Raw genomic sequence first — 17,861 nt, forward strand, 5'->3', positions numbered from 1 at the left:
AGTTATGATAAAAGAACCGACCAACAAAGGGATGTTTCTGGGTTTATTGGTTGTTTTGAAGTGTCACAATGTATCAAAAGGCACCAAAGAATACTTTTTATCCTTTTAGAAAATCATTCACACTTAAAGCGTTTTTGTTCCTTGCTCACAGGTTGAATCTATCAGTCAGTTGTTTGAAGAATGTTTTATTGAGGCCTTTTGAAAGATAGATCATCTTACATTTAACAGTTTTGAGTTCTTAGGTTTATAAAAAGAAAAAAAAAGATATACAAGATAGAAACAAAAATAAATAAATAAATAAAATAAAAAAATTAATAAAATTAAAAATTTAAAAATAAAATAAAATAAAACAATTAGTGTTATAAAAATTTTTTACTTGCTTATGTCCATGTCTTATGCTTATGTCCTAACATCTGTTGTTTATTATTTTAACTGTGTAAATTTAATAAATATTTCAGCACAAATTAGCAACTTTGTATTTTATTGCACTATTTAATCCAGTGCCTAAAAACTAATAAAGCGAATCGATTTTCGAATGTAAGCTCCACAGCAAAAACAACATTAAAATCCCGATAGCAAAATGGGGAGGAAAATGCTATTACAATTTAGCAAAAAGCAACTACGTTCGTTATCTGCCGCATGCGCGTTAAAGGTTTTCGGGGCTGATCATGGAACGGGTTAAACTGAACTATGAATACACTTGTGGCATGGTTTCCTGGTAAGAAACAAAAGTGTCATTACTTGTTCCTTGTACATTATTTGCATCAATTATCACTTATTAAATGTAAACAAAGTTGAAACAAATTAAGTTAAAGAAAGGGTGTGATAATAATATACTTAGAATAAGAAACATACAAAAATGCAATAAATTTTATTTTAATTAATTGGTTTTCAAGATATTTTACAAAATTAATGATTAAACTATGAATACAATCAACAAATAGAAACAATTTCCACAACCTGCTAAAATAACAAACTTGATGCATTATTTTATGTATAGGTTGGTGTGAGGGCGGAGGGATATAAAGAAATTAATACAATAACAAGTCTATGATTCTTTGACAAATTCGAAAAATAATTCAAAATAGAAAATAAACAGTGTAGCATTGCAATCAAAGTTATAGATATACTCAACTTCTATTTACAAAGCTATATAGCATTTTAATATAGCACTTTGTGTCAAGGAATGATTTAACAGTGAGTTACACATTATAAAGTTCATATTTTATACAATATGAACGTAGGCATCATTTCATTCATATTTTACTACTGGTGGTCTGACATTTTGAAGCTTAGGGTAATCTACAAACTCGACTCCGTAATACATAATAACAGCGAATGTAATCACAACCATCCCAAACCAGAAAAGAATGAACATGAAAGTCTCCGAGCTGTGCACTGAAAAGAAAAGAAATTATATTTAACCTTTGAAAAAGCAAACAAATATACCATTAAATATGAGCAGTTTACTTTATGTACTAACAGAGAAAATTCAGAAATCCAACAAGACAAAGAACAAATTCATTATAATAATTTGCAAATGTCTTGGAACTAAAGGGTGTTTTTTTAGAGGTATAGAACTTTAGGTTCAAATAAAACACCCTTACATGATATAAATCGCCTTGAATTTGGCTTTATTTGAAAGATGATTCTTTGCCATTTTTATTTAAATGTGATTTCTGGTATATGGCCACTTTGGCTGGCTAGGAGAACGTCTAATCGGGAAGTCGAATTTTCCTATCACTTTTTGCAGCAATGAGGCCGTATGTGAATGATATGTGGGGAATGTTCTTGTCCAAGGCGTCAATCATCTGTGGCTTATCGGTGTAGATCTGAGACTTCACACAGCCCCACAAAAATAGTCCAGCGTAGTTAAATCACATGATCTCGCAGGCCAATTCATGGGTCCATTAAGCGTAATTATTTGTTCACTGAAAGTTTCTTTCAATAAATCAATCGTGACACGCGCTGTCTGGCGTGTTGCACCGTCCTGTTGTCTATTCATGATGAAATGGCAAACCAAACTAAACACAAAACAAGTGACAACTGTCAAAATGGCCCAGAGATCAAACAGTGTTCCCGACTTAAAGTTTTATACCTCTAAAAAAAAAACACCCTTTAGAAGAAATATTGGATTATACAGTGGTTGTTATTAAAGCTACCCAGTTTAGACCTAGTTAGAGCTAGTTCTAATAAAAATTTATGAATTAAACTTGATACATATGCTATATGGATGAAGGAAAAAATAAATGGTACTAGTCCGAGTGTTTTACCAACGGACGAGAGCTTTTTGACTTCTTTCACCGATTGCAATTTGCATCAAAACTTCGCTGCAATCAAAAGAAAAATCTTTTGCAGTGCTGTAGAATATTACTGCTATAACAGGCTTTTAACATATGACTGAAGCAAATAGAAAACACATTGAACAAACTCTATCATTAAAAAAAAAAACAAGTTTTCTCTCTCTAGACTTATGTTTTTTTCTTCGGCCATTCCGATGTCCCCTAGTGGTAAAAAATTGAACTAGTGTTTTCATCGTAAATTTACTCACTATGGTCTTATAATGAGTATACCAAGGTTTAATTACTTAATGTCTATTACACTAGTGCAGCCAGAAAAACCTTCTGGAGGGGTTCTGATCAAAAATACCTACTGGAGCGGATTTTTGATCAAAAACAGCTTTTGGAGGGGTTTTCTTGACCAAAACAGTCCTTTCATATGTTTAAACTACTGCATTAGAATATGCACTTATGTTAAAACCAATGCCTTCTGGGGGGGGGGGCATTTCTAAAACCTCCGTTTGCTGTGCCACTACTCTTTTAGAACGAGCTCAAATGTAGGTTAAACCAGGGGTAACTCATTACAATCCCAAAACTTTAATGGAACAAAATAAAGCTATGCAATAAAAATAGTCCTAGCTACAGAGCTCCATTTCAAAAGCTAAGGGTAAGCCATGAATAACCCTTGCTTATAGTGGCTCTGTAGTTTAGGCTGCTAAAATCATGTAATTCACGTGAGTACCACAATCGTGCCAAAGCATTGCCTAATGACTTTGAAAAATTCAATGTTTTCCAGCTATGACATATTATATCTCTGTGGCAGCATTTCTGAACCTAGGAGTCCCAGTGATAAATCCAGAGGGTGGAGCAAAACATAGGTGAAACATAGAAGCAACATAAACATAAATAAAGAATAGTTTCTCAGACTCAAAACAAAGAATCTATTTCACAGAAATTAAAGTAGGTTCTTTTTGTTCTACTGATTGCATTTGACCTTCGATTGTCAATCACTAATAATGTTCTCTATAGACAAACCCAACTTGGCAGCATTGTCCATTGTGAACAAGGGCACCCATATGCAAAATCTTAAGGGGGGGGGGGGGGCTCAGATACTTCCCCATGGTTTAGCAGGATATTTTCCCCATAGAAACCGATTTCAGTACAGATTAGAGTTATTAAAATTTGACATTTTGAATAACTTATTCATTAATGGCTGGAGAAGGAATATTTTTACATTTTTGAAAAAAAAAAAAAAAAAGTACTAAAAGCAAAGAAGTTTTAATTTCAAAGAAGGGGGGGGGGCTTGAGCCCCCCATATGGGCGCTCTTGATTGTGAAGACTATGCAGATCCTAATCAAAGAATTGCAGAGCAACCAAGAAAGGTTTGTATCCACTATAGGTTAAATTTGTTGTTCATCGACACTTTTTTCACGCCGGACATTTCTCGGACAAAGCTTCTTAGTATTAATTATGCCTCTAGCAAAACATTTTAGTCGCTAGTAATAGCAAATAAGGTAACTGAAATGGGAAAACTATGTAAGCCAGACAAAAAACATTTCAATTGAACATTGGTGTTGAGTGGCAACAAAGGAAATAGTAAATTTCCTAAGAATGTGAGAAATTACAAAAAATATCGTCATTACCTTCTCTTTTTAGGGGGTAAGAATTTAAAAAATTGAAATAATTTTGAAACCTTGCTTCAGAAAAATTTAAACAAAACTATATTGCAGTCTTTGGTTCATGTTTTGAATTTTATGGTAATAAGGAAATAACTATGTAAAATAATTATCTTTCACATACATTCTATAAAGCAAAGGTTTTTAAAAATATGGTTAAGTTTATCTGCAGAAAATGCATCAAATATAGTCAAACTTGTAAACAGCTGTCAACAAAGTTAATACAACTAGATATAGATTGATCGTAAAAAACATCAAGAATCATCAAAACAAAAATCAATGCATAATTCTAAGTACAAAAACAACTTACTTGAGGGTACTAGCAGAGACAAGAAGCACATAGCAATGGCTAACAGCAAAACAATTGGCAGCTATATACAGAAAAAAAAGAAAAATTAATTTGAATTTTGACATCTTGAATTCAAATTATGTTTTTCGCAATCACGAGTGTATGTATGTAGGTGTGTGTGTGTGTGGGGGGGTATGTGTGTTTGTGTGTAGGGGGTATGTGTGTGTAGGCATGTGTGTTTGTGTCCTGGCATAAGTGTGTGGGTAATTGTGTATATGAATGTGTGGGGGGGGGGGTATGTGTATGTGTGTGTAGGCATATGTGTTTGTGTCTGTGCAGGCATGAATGTGTGAGTAGTTGTGTGTATGTGTTTGTGTATGCGTGTGTATGTGTGTAGTTGTATGTATGTGTTTGTGTGTGTGTGTGTGTGTCTGTGTGTGGGGGGGGTATGTGTATGGGTGTGTAGGCATATTTTTTTGTGTCTGTGTGCAGGCATAAATGTGTGGGTAGTTGTGTGTATGTGTTTGTGTATGTGTGTGTGTGTGTGTGTGTGTAGGTGTGTGCATGTGTGTGTAGTTGTGTATGAATGTGCGTGTGTGTAGGACATAGATGCAACCTGGAGACTGTTTTCGCAAGAGGAGCAGCATTGTGAGGCGGCCGGTCAACGGGTGATGCTGCAGAGGGTGGCGGTGGGAAAATAAAATCAAAGGAAATCAAAACAGTCAAGTGAGAACAATAAGCAATCGTGATTGCTCAAAAAAAGTAACATATTTAATATAATGTGTGCATATAAAGTAAAACACACTAGTAGTGGCCACTTCAAGGTTTATATTTGAAAAAATAGGATTCCAGGGGGAGACCTGAACTCCTATTTTTCAAAAATAAACCTTGAAGTGGCCACTACTGGTGTGTTTACCTTACATATATTTATATTCAGAGAATGGTGGTTATAAGAATTTCAAACACTACACATAAACCTATATAGGTAATCTTATCTTAACTCATTGCACTTAATTGAATTTAGAATTATGTTATTGAATCGCTCTTTTCTGAAGTACACTGCTAAAAAGATTAGTGGAGCTCATGGTTTTAACAAAATTGAGAAAAACATTATGGAAAACATTCCGGAAACTAATTTCCAATAAAGCCTAAATGTTTTCAGAAAACATGAGAATAAAACGTAAACTTCGGAAGCAAATTAGCATTTCTGTTGTCGAAAAGCAGAAAAAGGATACAAGTGCAGAAATCACGATTTAACAGAAGCCTATTTTTTCACCATCTGAGAGGTAGAATTCAACCGTTCTTTTTTTTTTTTTTGATTGGAAAACGCCACGACACCGTAATTACCAGATTCTATGGCTTGACGTTTTATGGGGGACTGGAGTCCGGGAAAACACAAAGAACTGTAGCAGACGATGTTGGAAAGGCATAATTTCCGGTTTGTTTCACTGTTCTAGAGGTGTAAAGTTCCCAGTCAAATAGTTTCTGCTTCTTGTTTGCTGTATTGCATCTTAATGCACATGTATACTCCATTTTATGCCTTTGCAAGGCTACCTCACAACGGTTTCTTCAATTTTGTGTGATTGCACACCTACTTGTTTTGAGCAGTGTATTTCTGGATCAAGAAATAATTGAACATTTCATTAAATAAATCTTTTTTGCTGCAGTAATCTTTACTGATAATAAAGCTGAAAGTCTCTCTGTCTGGATGTCCGGAGGATGTCTGGGTGTCTGGATCTCTGTGACGTGCACAGCGCCTAGACTGTTATGTACAGAATATCAAACGCCATTAGCGAAGATATCTGACATATTCTAATACTGTCTAACACTAAGCAGAGTGAATATTACACATTACAAGGAAAGATACTTCTGCTATAAAAAGCTTTTATTTAAAAGTTTAAAATAGTTGGTAAGTTAAAGAAATTACAATGTACGTTGCAAAACAGGATGGATGAACATTTAACTTCATACCTGTAAAGTGAATATTCTATATAATACACCCATTCGGACATGAGGAAAAGAAAACACCATGTTGCAAGATAGCCACACACCAAATACCACACAAACCCTCTGTGATCTTACTTCTTATATCCCACAGAAAAAACACAGTTGATGTCTACTCATGGCGCCATCTACCGGACAGTGAGACAAACAATGAAAAAATTGATACGTATATATTTATGCTGACAATAGAGGTTTGTTTAAATGGCAAGACCAATTATGTCTGAATATATTATACAACATGGCCTCCCCTCTTGACACTTTAAAAAAACTATTCATACTATTCATAAGCTTATACAACTGTTTCGAACAATCCAACCCTGATTGCATTTAATACAGATATATGAAAGATAAAAACTGAACATAATATATAGCAATTATGATAACATATAAATATAACAATACTAAAAATTATATATATATATATTTCTTTTTAACTGTAAATAATTATAACTGGTTAATCCTGCTAACCATATAAAAAAAAGTTACCAACAACTTGTATAACACTAAACTCCAAAATACTACCATGGAAAAAAATCCAAGTAACATCAAGATAAACAAATGAAATATCTGAAACATTTTACAAACATCTTCTTTCTGCAAAAATAGCATTTTTCTGAAAAAAGTTCATATAGACAAGTCCTAAAATAACTTATATAAGCTCTGTAAATAGAAAGACTATTATGTTTCATAAAGGACAATCATGACCAAGCCTTTTTTTTTCAATACTTAAATATTGCACTATGTTTAGCTACTTTTCCATGATAAGAGAATTCATGATATCCTGCGTTCAAACACATATACATGAAAAACATGACTTTCATTAATACTTCAAAAAATTATTTTAATACATATTTGATTGTAAAAAACACTAATGTATTTGTATAAACATATTGATACTATGACAATTAAAAAAAATTCAGAGCCAGCAATAATACTGTTAAACCGGGACCTAGTGACATTGCCAATTATCAAAATAGGGTCTTACAAAATTAAAAATAACATGCCCGCGCAAGGCCCTCATGTAACCCTGATACTTGGACAATCCACACCCAATGACTTTCTGGCATTTACAATAAAACACCCCTACGAAACGTTTCCCGAGGCTGCTCAAGCCAGAAGGAGTAGGCCAAACCAAGCACAGTTGAAACAATCAGGCGGGAAATTAAATTGGTTTACTAAGTATCAAACTGGATGAAAAAAGATTATGGAAAATCAATTTAATACAAAATCAGGTATTAATGTATCAAAGGGAGATTCATATGTAATAAACACTTAAATATCAAAAAAACATTGTACTTCATGTCATTTCAAAAATATCACTCAAAAATTTGTTCAGGTCACCTTTGGTAAGAGGTTTGGTAAAAGCATCAGCAAGGTTATTTTTACTTTTTACATATTTTATGCTGAAAATATCTTTAAAGAACAAATCACGAACAAAGAAAAGTTTGACCTCTATATGCTTTGTACGATGGTTCTCTATGGGAGATTTAACAAAATCAATAGTGGCTAAATTGTCTACATACAGGCAAGATTGAACTTTACGGTCACTGATAACTTTTCTATCTATGCATTCATTTAATATGCGATCAAACCATATTAGTTCTTTAACAGCATCAGTCATAGAGACAAATTCTGATTCCATTGTAGACAAGCAAATACTTTTTTGCTTAGAAGTACGCCACATTATAGGGGCTTTACCCAATAGTATAAGTTGTCCTCCCATTGATGTACGATCATCACGATTAGATGCAAAATCAGCATCACTGTATGTAATTATATGAATGTTTGTACAAGTCAAATTTAATTTCAGATTCTTAGTTAAATAAACATAACCTAATAATTTTAACAGACCTGACCAATGAACCATTCCAGGATTGTTCTGGAAATGGCTGAAAACATTTACAGCGTATGAAATATCTGGTCTTGTACGGCTTGCCAGAAAAGATAAACAGCCTAAAAGATTTCTATAGGGGTAATTTTGCATTTCATTAATTTCATCTTGTGATTGAGGAGATTGAGATTTGGAAAAAACAGAACCCTTGGCTATAGGGAGAGAAGAGATAGGAGGATTATACTCTTTATACTTATCATATATTTCATTTATGTAACTTAATTGATGAATTAAGATAGAATTATCATTTTCCTCGAATTCAACTCCCAATAACTTTTTAGTTTGACCAAGTATTTTTAAATCAAAATGTTTTTTCAACAAATTTAGAACCTTGTTAATATGTTTCTCAGATCTACCAAATAAGACAATATCATCTACATAAAGTAGTAATATGACATCACTTTTGAATATATATACACAATTACACCAATTATACTTTTCAAAACCTAATTCTGTTAAAATTTTGTTGATTTCAAAATACCAGACTCTTCCAGATTGATGAAGACCATACAATGCCTTTTTTAATCTGTAAACATAATCCTCCTTTCCCTTTACACAAAATCCCGGTGGTTGAACAAGATAAATTTCTTCAGATAAAGGGGCATACAGATAAGCCGACTTCACATCACATTGCAAATGAGTCCAACCTTTACATGACACAAGTAGAGAGAAGAAGAAGCGAATGATACTTATATTGACAACGGGGCTAAAAGAGAGATCAAAAGACTCGCCTTGTACTTGTTTAAAGCCCTGTGCACATAATCTTGCTTTATATCGAGCAATCTCCCCTTGGTCATTTCTCTTAATAGAGTAAACCCATCTGCATCCTAATGGAATGACTTTCTCCGGTAATTTTACCAACTCCCAGACCTGTCTCTTGTCAAAAATTTCTAACTCATCTTTCATTGCTTGATACCACCTGTCTTTTTGGAAAGATTTTATTGCTTGCTTATAAGTTCTGGGAACTGTGACCTCCTCTAGTCATGCTGAACTGTTAGCAGAAGGAGAATCTGAACTAGATAAGATTGAATCACCATCAATGTCTGAAATGTCTGAGTGACAATATTCAGATTGAATATTTGAGACAATACCTTGGCTTGTATTACTACCTTTGAAATCAAACAGTTCTTTTTCATATAAAATATTGTTTCGTTTACAATATGACTCAACATCCTTGTGTGATCTTAATCTTTCCCTTTTCCCTTGTTCATAGTAATATATATCAGTACGTGTTCCATCTGGTCGAGGTTTTGCTTCTCGTTCCCAGGTAACCCTCCTTAAACTTGTACAAGGGGTTGTACTTTCACTTGTTTTGGATTTTAATACTTCATCCGAAGGTGATTTACTGTACCTAAGAGGAGAAGTAATATAATACCTGTCATTTGACTCAACCTCTGACTTATTATTAGAATCATAACTATCAGATTCATTATTACATTTGGAACCCAGCACTGCTCCACTATTACTCTGTCTGTCAGGTAAAGATTCCTTAAAAGATACATTAACAGTCTCAACAATTTTGTCTTCTTTAGGAAGCCATATGCGATAACCTTTGGTTCTGAATGCATAGCCGACAAACACACCTTTCTTTGCTTTTGCATCAAATTTACCCCGGTGTTGTTTTGGAATTCCCATAAACACAGGTACCCCCCAGGGTTTTAAATGCTTTACTGAGGGTTGTCTTCCTCCATACAATTCAAAAGGAGTTTTAGTTTGGTTTTTGTGACATAATCTGTTCCATGTATAAGAAAAATACAATGCCCCTTCGGGCCAAAAACTTCTATCTAACCCACTTTCGTCTAAAATTGTACGAACACCATTTATAATAGTTTGATTAAAGCGTTCAGAAATTCCGTTCATTTCTGGACTATGTGTTTGTAAATTCATGTTTGATACCCTTTTCCCTACAAAACTGTGTAAACTGTTCATTGTCAAACTCGCGACCATTATCAGTTCTAATTTTCTTTACTTTTTTATTTAGAAACCTCTCAGCTCTAGCTATATGTTGTTTGAAAATTCTAAATGCATCACTTTTACTACGTATGGGGTAAACTGCTGTTTTACGTGAGAAATCATCAATTATGCTCAAAAAATATCTTTCCCCCTTTTTACCTACAGTTTTGGCAGGTCCCCAAATGTCCATTACAAGAAGAGACAGTGGTTTTTTAGTTGTAACCTCCCCTAAAGATTTAAAGGATACTCTCCTTTGCTTGTTAATTTGACATGTTTCACAAAAAAAATTCTTACTTTTAAGTTTAGGAAGACCTTTGACACATTGGTGATTACATGTATTTACAATCAATTCAGGACTAACATGAGAAAAACGTTTATGCCATTTATGCATTTCATTATTTTCAACAACAGAGGCTTCGAAATGAACCTTTTTAGGGATATTCTTAAGAACCTTTGGATAAACATAATAAACACCATTATCTAGTGTGGCTGAAAAAAGATACTGACCTTGCCGAGTTACTTTTACCTTACCCTTACCACCTGCAAATTCTGCTCCTTTAACATCAAGTTGAGGACCAGAAATCAGGTTTCTACGCAATTTTGGACAATACATGACATTTGTAAATTTAAAAATTTGATGACCTATTTTCAATTTTACAGTTCCTTTACCTTCAATTGGAAAAGTATTACCCTTTACAGCTACTGACATTTCTTCTTTTATTGGAGTAAAGTCCACAAAAAAAGATTTATCTTTTACAAAATGATGAGAAGAAGCCGAATCAAACACAAATGCATTTTGGGTTTGTTTGCTGCTTGTATAGCTAGCCTGTGTAAAAAGTGAAAGAGTACCTGTTTTACTGGAAAAATATCTGGAGTCGGAATGTTCATCGGAAGAACTTCTGGAGTCGAAATGCCCTTTGGAAGATTTCTTGGACCTTTTCTTGGTTTTGAAACTCTTATTTCTACTCTTCTTGTTTAGATTCTTGTCTGTACCTGTAGTACGGCCAGCTTCCGTTGAAGATGAGTCGTCACTCCTGGCTTTTGTCAGAACACGGCACTGCTGTTTACTGTGTCCCCATCGTCCACATCTGTAGCATCTCATCCTCCTCTTGGTGTACTGGACCTCTGGAAGAAAATTGGCGGTCCTGTTCTGTTCTCTTAGGAGTAGGCGGGATTCCTCAGAAATCAGCTCAAGGAGCACATCTCTGTAGTTAAACTTAGTGTCATCCCATCTGAGAATAGCTTGGACGATTGGCTCAAATGCATCAGGCAGATGTCTTAGTAGTTGAAAGGTCAAGTAAATTTCAGGAACTGGTTGCTTAATGGATTTCAGTTGTTCGGCGATGTGACATATTCTTGACGAAAATAAGTCAATTTTCTCTTCAGGTTGTAGACGGCAAACTAATAGTTCAGAGAAGAGCTGCATATGTCTGGACCGATTATCTGGTTCGTAATGTGTCTTCAGTAGAATCCAGGCTTCCTTCGCTGTATCACATGACTCAATGATTTGTCTGTATGATGGAGTAATGCTCAAATAGATGAGAGCAAGTGCAGTCTGCGATTTAGATATAAAATCATCAACTTCTTTAGCCGTAATATTTGTCTCTTTATTTATTTCAGGAATGTCAGTATTAATAGTCGTAAATACTCCTCTTTCAATAAGTACGAATTTAATGTCTCTTGCCCAACTTGCGTAGTTATTTGCACTCAGCTTTTCAATTGCAGGCTGAATTAGTGCCATATTTCAATTTGGGAAATGACAGACAAGTCCAGCAAAAAAAATTTTTTTTCAAAAAAAATTTAAAGTTCAATTTCTACTTTTTTTTAAAAAAAATTTCCGAAAAATTCCTCATTAAAATTTCAATGTTTCTCAAAAAATTGTGAGAAATAACTATTACTATTGAAATAAAAACTTTTATATGGGGATAAAACATGGCCTCCCCATCTTCATACATCGTTTCATTCTTGTTTATACTTGGCGGCCATCTTGTGCAATTTTCCTCAAAGTCCGAATAGGTGTATGTTTAAGTGGAAAACAAATGATAATTTCACTTTTACTTAAAATACTAGCGATAATAATGAAGGTCATTCAAAAATATTCTTCCTTACTTATACAATTAAATACTAGAACTAGCATGATAACTGCCCATAACCAAATGTTATGTACAGAATATCAAACGCCATTAGCGAAGATATCTGACATATTCTAATACTGTCTAACACTAAGCAGAGTGAATATTACACATTACAAGGAAAGATACTTCTGCTATAAAAAGCTTTTATTTAAAAGTTTAAAATAGTTGGTAAGTTAAAGAAATTACAATGTACGTTGCAAAACAGGATGGATGAACATTTAACTTCATACCTGTAAAGTGAATATTCTATATAATACACCCATTCGGACATGAGGAAAAGAAAACACCATGTTGCAAGATAGCCACACACCAAATACCACACAAACCCTCTGTGATCTTACTTCTTATATCCCACAGAAAAAACACAGTTGATGTCTACTCATGGCGCCATCTACCGGACAGTGAGACAAACAATGAAAAAATTGATACGTATATATTTATGCTGACAATAGAGGTTTGTTTAAATGGCAAGACCAATTATGTCTGAATATATTATACAACATAGACTGTTCGGCGATTTTCATGAAATTCTGCACAAAGTTAGTTTGTAGCAGGGGGGTGTGCACCTCGAAGCGATTTTTCGAAAATTCGATGTGGTTCTTTTTCTATTCCAATTTTAAAAACAAAATTATCATAAGATGGACGAGTAAATTACGAAATTATCATAAGGTGGAAACGTAACATGGGCACAAGTCAATTGGCGAGAAAATTCACCATACATTATTTGTAAATATACAGGCGAACCAAAAGACCTTTTAATTTTTCTATTACGGGCAAATCCGTGCGGGTACCACTAGCGTCTTCATAAAACGTATAACAAAATTTAACATTTTTTTAATAGTAAAAATAAAAAAAAAAAGATTTGTCTTTTAAATTTAAGTTAACGTTCCTATGCAAAACCAATTATTATTTTTTAATTTTTTTTTTTAAAGCAATTTACCAAATATTTCTGCCACACTAAAAAAAAATATATATATTTTTATATATTTTCATTGCTTTATTATTTTCCTTATAAATTCTAAGATTTCATTCAGAGGTGATAACTATTTTTGAATTATTTTCTTCTCTGTTATTAATTTAGTGCATCACATGCCTGTGTATTTTGGGAAATAATTCATTGATGAAATAATTTTTCCACTAGGATTTTTTATGATACTATTCCTTTTGTTTTCAAGCTACTGTAATCTTCTACTGTCAATAACTCCACAAGTTAGATTTAATCTAAAGCAACATAAAAAGGAAATACACTTACAGCAGAATATTTCAGATCTTTTTTATCTTTTAATGGACACGGTTTTGAAACACCTTCACTTTCATCAACTTGATAGTTTCCCAAGAACAAATCAATTGAATCCTAAAACAAAAGACAATATACATTAGACGTTATTATCTATTAAATATTCACACAAAAAAAAGTTTGGAGTTTATTTACAGTATCATACTCCAGTTTTATTTATTTTGAAACCTGAGAGATACTATTCACTAAATTCACTTTCCTTATTTAAAGTGAAAAATTTTCTACAAAAGCTGGCAAAGATTGAAGGTTTGAGATGGATTCAGAAAATATTGGAAATGTATGGAGATAGCACTGTAAGGATTCATGAAGTTAATTCACAGAACACAGTTAATTTTCCTGACTTACTGATTGTAATGCAAATGTCATCACCCCAGCAGCCTGCAAAATATTTGAGATAGAAGATTCATCAGACATGCACAATCAAAATGCAGAAATTGAATTGGGAGTACAACAGGGTTCATAAAAACTTTGCATAATAAAAAATAAGGACATTATCAAGGTAGAGAGATAATAAAAAGTTTGGGAGACTTTGTATATAAAACAATTAAAGAATAGAGTTAACCCTTGTTTATCACTATTCGTTCCAGACTTGACTGCAAGAAGTGAATTTCCATGAAATAGGGCTGTTTATTTATAAATTGACTATTTTCCCAGTAGAGAGCAGAAAACTTGTTTGCGACCTTATGAATGTTTTTTAACATGGAGCCCTTGCTTTCGGAACATAAAATAATACCCTTTAGTCACTATTATACTTGAATTACCCAATAAACTACAAAAAATATGAGAAAATAATACAAATTAGAAGACGTTAAAAGTATCACGTTGTTATTGTTGTGTAGTAAATTACACACACCAAAGACAGGCCAAGACTCTGAACCAGCAGCCTCCCTGGCTCAGGTCCAAGGAACTGCTTAACTTGAGTAGGAATGAGATCAAGAAGTCTGTTGGGTTACTAACTGGACACTGCTCTCTTAATAGGCATCTTAATCTGATGGGTGTTACCGACAACCCTTCGTGTAGAGGATGTCATATGGCTGATGAAAGCTCAATTCATGTGCTATGTGAATGTGACTTCTACTCTGCACAAAGATTTGAGCACTTGGGATACCACTATGTAGATCCCTGGGAACTGCCTAGAATTTCTGTTAGGCAACTGATGAGATTTATTTCTGTTACTGGGCTCCTTTAGTAGTCTAAGCGGGGATAGCACAATAGACCTGAGGTCTCAGTGCTCGCGCGAGTTTCAAGCGCCCCCCCCTTTTCACTTCATACTTCAAACTACGCACACACTGTCCTTACAAACTACCAATAACCTACGAAAATAATGCAAGGTGTTCAATAATGAAATAAATGAAAGGCACAGTATTTCTCCTGCTTGCTTTTGCATTCTTTGAAGATAATACTTCTGTTTTTTAAAAAAAGTAATTGAACACCATTTTCAAATGCAGTTGAAACATACTTTTGAAATCATATAACACTTTTTGTATAAATCCTCTCCTTTCAACTGCTTCTACTATATGGGACCTTCGAAGAGCGTTGTTGTTTTTTTGAGAGAACGAAGAGCAGCATGTTAGAAAAGTTTAACAAATTTGAATATATTCAGACATGCTACAGCTTGATGAAGAAAAAAGTCGAACTTTACACATAACAAATAAAACATGAAAAATAAACATTTGAGAGTAATTAATTATACTTTCAAACAGGGAGATCAAATAATATTGTTTTTATATATTTTTTACATTGATTTTTTTCAAATTCAATTACATTTTTTTCCTCATTTTTATTTTTTCAAAGATTTTAGAAACTTCAGATGGTAATGGACTTAATTGATGGTGATGGATCGAACAGCAGAATTCAATCCATCTTTTAAGAGGCCTTGCTTACTTCGTTTTCCAGTCCTAAAATTCACAAGAGCAAGACTGAGTCACAGATTATCAGTCATAAATACAATCAAACTTTTGTTTAAGTAGTTTTTTTTTCTAAAATTTATTATGCCTGAATACTGAATATTTTTTTAATGAAAAAGCAGTGTTAAATTATTTTTAAGTTTCCTTTAACATGTGCACCCACATTTGCAGTAATTGTCCACAAACCCAATGAGCACCAACCGATATTTTTGATACATATAAAAAAATAAAAAATTCATATTGCAAATTACTCAAATTACTCAGGAAAAAAATGCCTCCCCCCCCTAAGAAAATATTAATGCAAATCTGCATCAATCTCAGGAATGATGAAATTAAAGGTAAAAAAAAAGCGGAAATCCGCGTTTCCGCGGAAAAGTAGCGTGTCTGTATATTTGTTAAAGATGAAGCACAAAGTGGCGAGGGACAACTGTATAGTTATATTAATTTTCTAATATTAAATCTTGAAAGTTTCGAACTAAATTTATAAAGACAATATGCAAAAGTCAATGATTAGTTAAAAAATAGTCTAATTTAATTTCTGTTGATCATTCTTTTCTGCTGTTGGGGAGAAAGCTTATCTAAAGCTGTAAAGAGTGTGGGTGAAAAAGATGAGGAAATTGGCACTGATTGGAAAGATCTTCTGTGTTTCTCTGAATAGATATAAATTCAATTTAAAAAAAAAATAAATACCTGGCGAAAGCCATCAGCAAAATTGTTTTTGAAATATCGAACAGCAGAATTTAATCCATCTTTTAAGAGGCCTTGCTTACTTCGTTTTCCAGTCCTAAAATTCACAAGTGCAAGATTGAGTCACAGAATATCAGAATAAACTTTACATCCATAATACACATTTAAAAAATATATTTAAAACAATAAAAATTGGCTCAATATTGAATCTAAAAAAAAAAAAAAAATGATTGCAACTGAATAAATACATAAATTGAGTTTCAAAAGAAATCAGATTGAACAGACAATGGTGTTGTTTCCTTCAGTCAAAAGTACTACTTTTAGTCACTGAAATTGATAGAATGAGTAAAAGAAATAACATGGACCCAGAAAATACTCTCATTTTCCCAACAGTTGTTTTTAATTAATTTTTAAAGCGTCCGATTTTGAAAACAAGGCCTGGTCTTTATGATGTCACAAATGATGCAATTTGGCGCATCTTTCTAACACGTTTCCACGTTATGAGTTATGATAATCAAGAAGCGAATTAAATATTGTGCTCTACGCTTGCTATCAACCATATCGTTGCCAATACACGTGAGTAAAGATGCGAATTAAATATTTTTCTCCGTGAATGGCAACAATGAATGGCATTTCATCATTTGTGATATCACACGACAGAAACGTAAACAATGAAAGTGCACTGATTTAAGTATTTTTTTTTTAAATATTAAACTTGAACAAGTTATTTAAAAAATGGTCAGATCCTATGTTTTTAAGCATGCTCTTTCAGAAAAAAATACTTTTAAAATTTTGGAAACGACCCCATTATCATCATCTCCTTTTTCTTGATAATTTACAAGTAGGACCTTTTCTTCTTTTCTTGATAATTTACAAGTAGGACCTTTTTCAGTCATTAGAGTAAAAAAAAAAGGCCTTTTGACTAACTTACACAATCAATCATCAATTACTACCAAGTTAAGAAATTATGTGTCATTGCATCAAATTTATTATGTTTAGATAAAAATGCCCGTTAAAGTATTTACAAATACATTTTGTTGAGCAAAAGAATAAAATTGAACAAATTGATAAGGGTGTGGTTGGAGTCATACATGAGGTTAGCTCCCATTTTTCCCTTCAAAAATTTGTTTATTTTAATGCTTAGTTATACACTAATATCTGGCAGGAAATTTGCAGTACGTCTATTATAATGGCAAGTACATAATACATAGTCTATAATAACTAAATTACTTTCAAGAATATTCCCTATGGTTATATAGAATTCATTTTACATAAACTCAGACATGAGTCGTTTTTGTTCAAGGATACTGGAAAATGGATAACAAAACATTAGAAAAGAGTGAAAATTCACCATAAATAATATTGACCATTCAAATCAAAGCATTTAGTTTGTCCTTCTCGAAAAGCTGTCCTGTGCATAACGCTAAGTTTTTAACTTTTTCCAGCTAACCAAAGCCTTCACAAAATAATGCTGTTGGGGAATAATACATGCTTTAATATACTATCAAAGCATGACAGTTAATCCTATATTTAACTTATAGTTACTTGTATAAAATGAAAACACTTTGCATTAAGCACAGGACCTTTTTTCAAGAATCGCCCTAATGTACATTTCATCAAACAATATATAAAGTACTGAATAGATTACAGATAAAAATAACTAAGAATTTTAGTTCAAAACTAAACATTTTACTGGATATTTTGTCTAGGCTACTAAAATTAAGTCCTTTTTAAACACTTAGA

The 17,861-nt window shown here is 33.0% G+C and overlaps 1 protein-coding gene across 1 annotated transcript in view; it reads right to left on the minus strand.

Moving 5' to 3' along the window:
- Positions 1–870: 870 nt before the first annotated feature.
- Positions 871–17,861, minus strand: part of LOC129225565 (phosphatidylinositol-3-phosphatase SAC1-like) — a 69,785-nt gene continuing 52,794 nt past the window's right edge. The window contains exons 16-19 of the mRNA XM_054860010.1: positions 16,122–16,215; positions 13,480–13,581; positions 4,266–4,326; positions 871–1,398 (exon numbers count right to left, since the gene is read on the minus strand). Coding sequence (XP_054715985.1) covers positions 1,253–1,398; positions 4,266–4,326; positions 13,480–13,581; positions 16,122–16,215 — 403 coding nt within the window. The 3' untranslated portion in view covers positions 871–1,252. The remainder of the gene's footprint in view (positions 1,399–4,265; positions 4,327–13,479; positions 13,582–16,121; positions 16,216–17,861) is intronic.

The sequence above is a fragment of the Uloborus diversus genome, chromosome 7 (assembly GCF_026930045.1).
Source record: "Uloborus diversus isolate 005 chromosome 7, Udiv.v.3.1, whole genome shotgun sequence".
NCBI lineage: Eukaryota > Metazoa > Arthropoda > Arachnida > Araneae > Uloboridae > Uloborus > Uloborus diversus.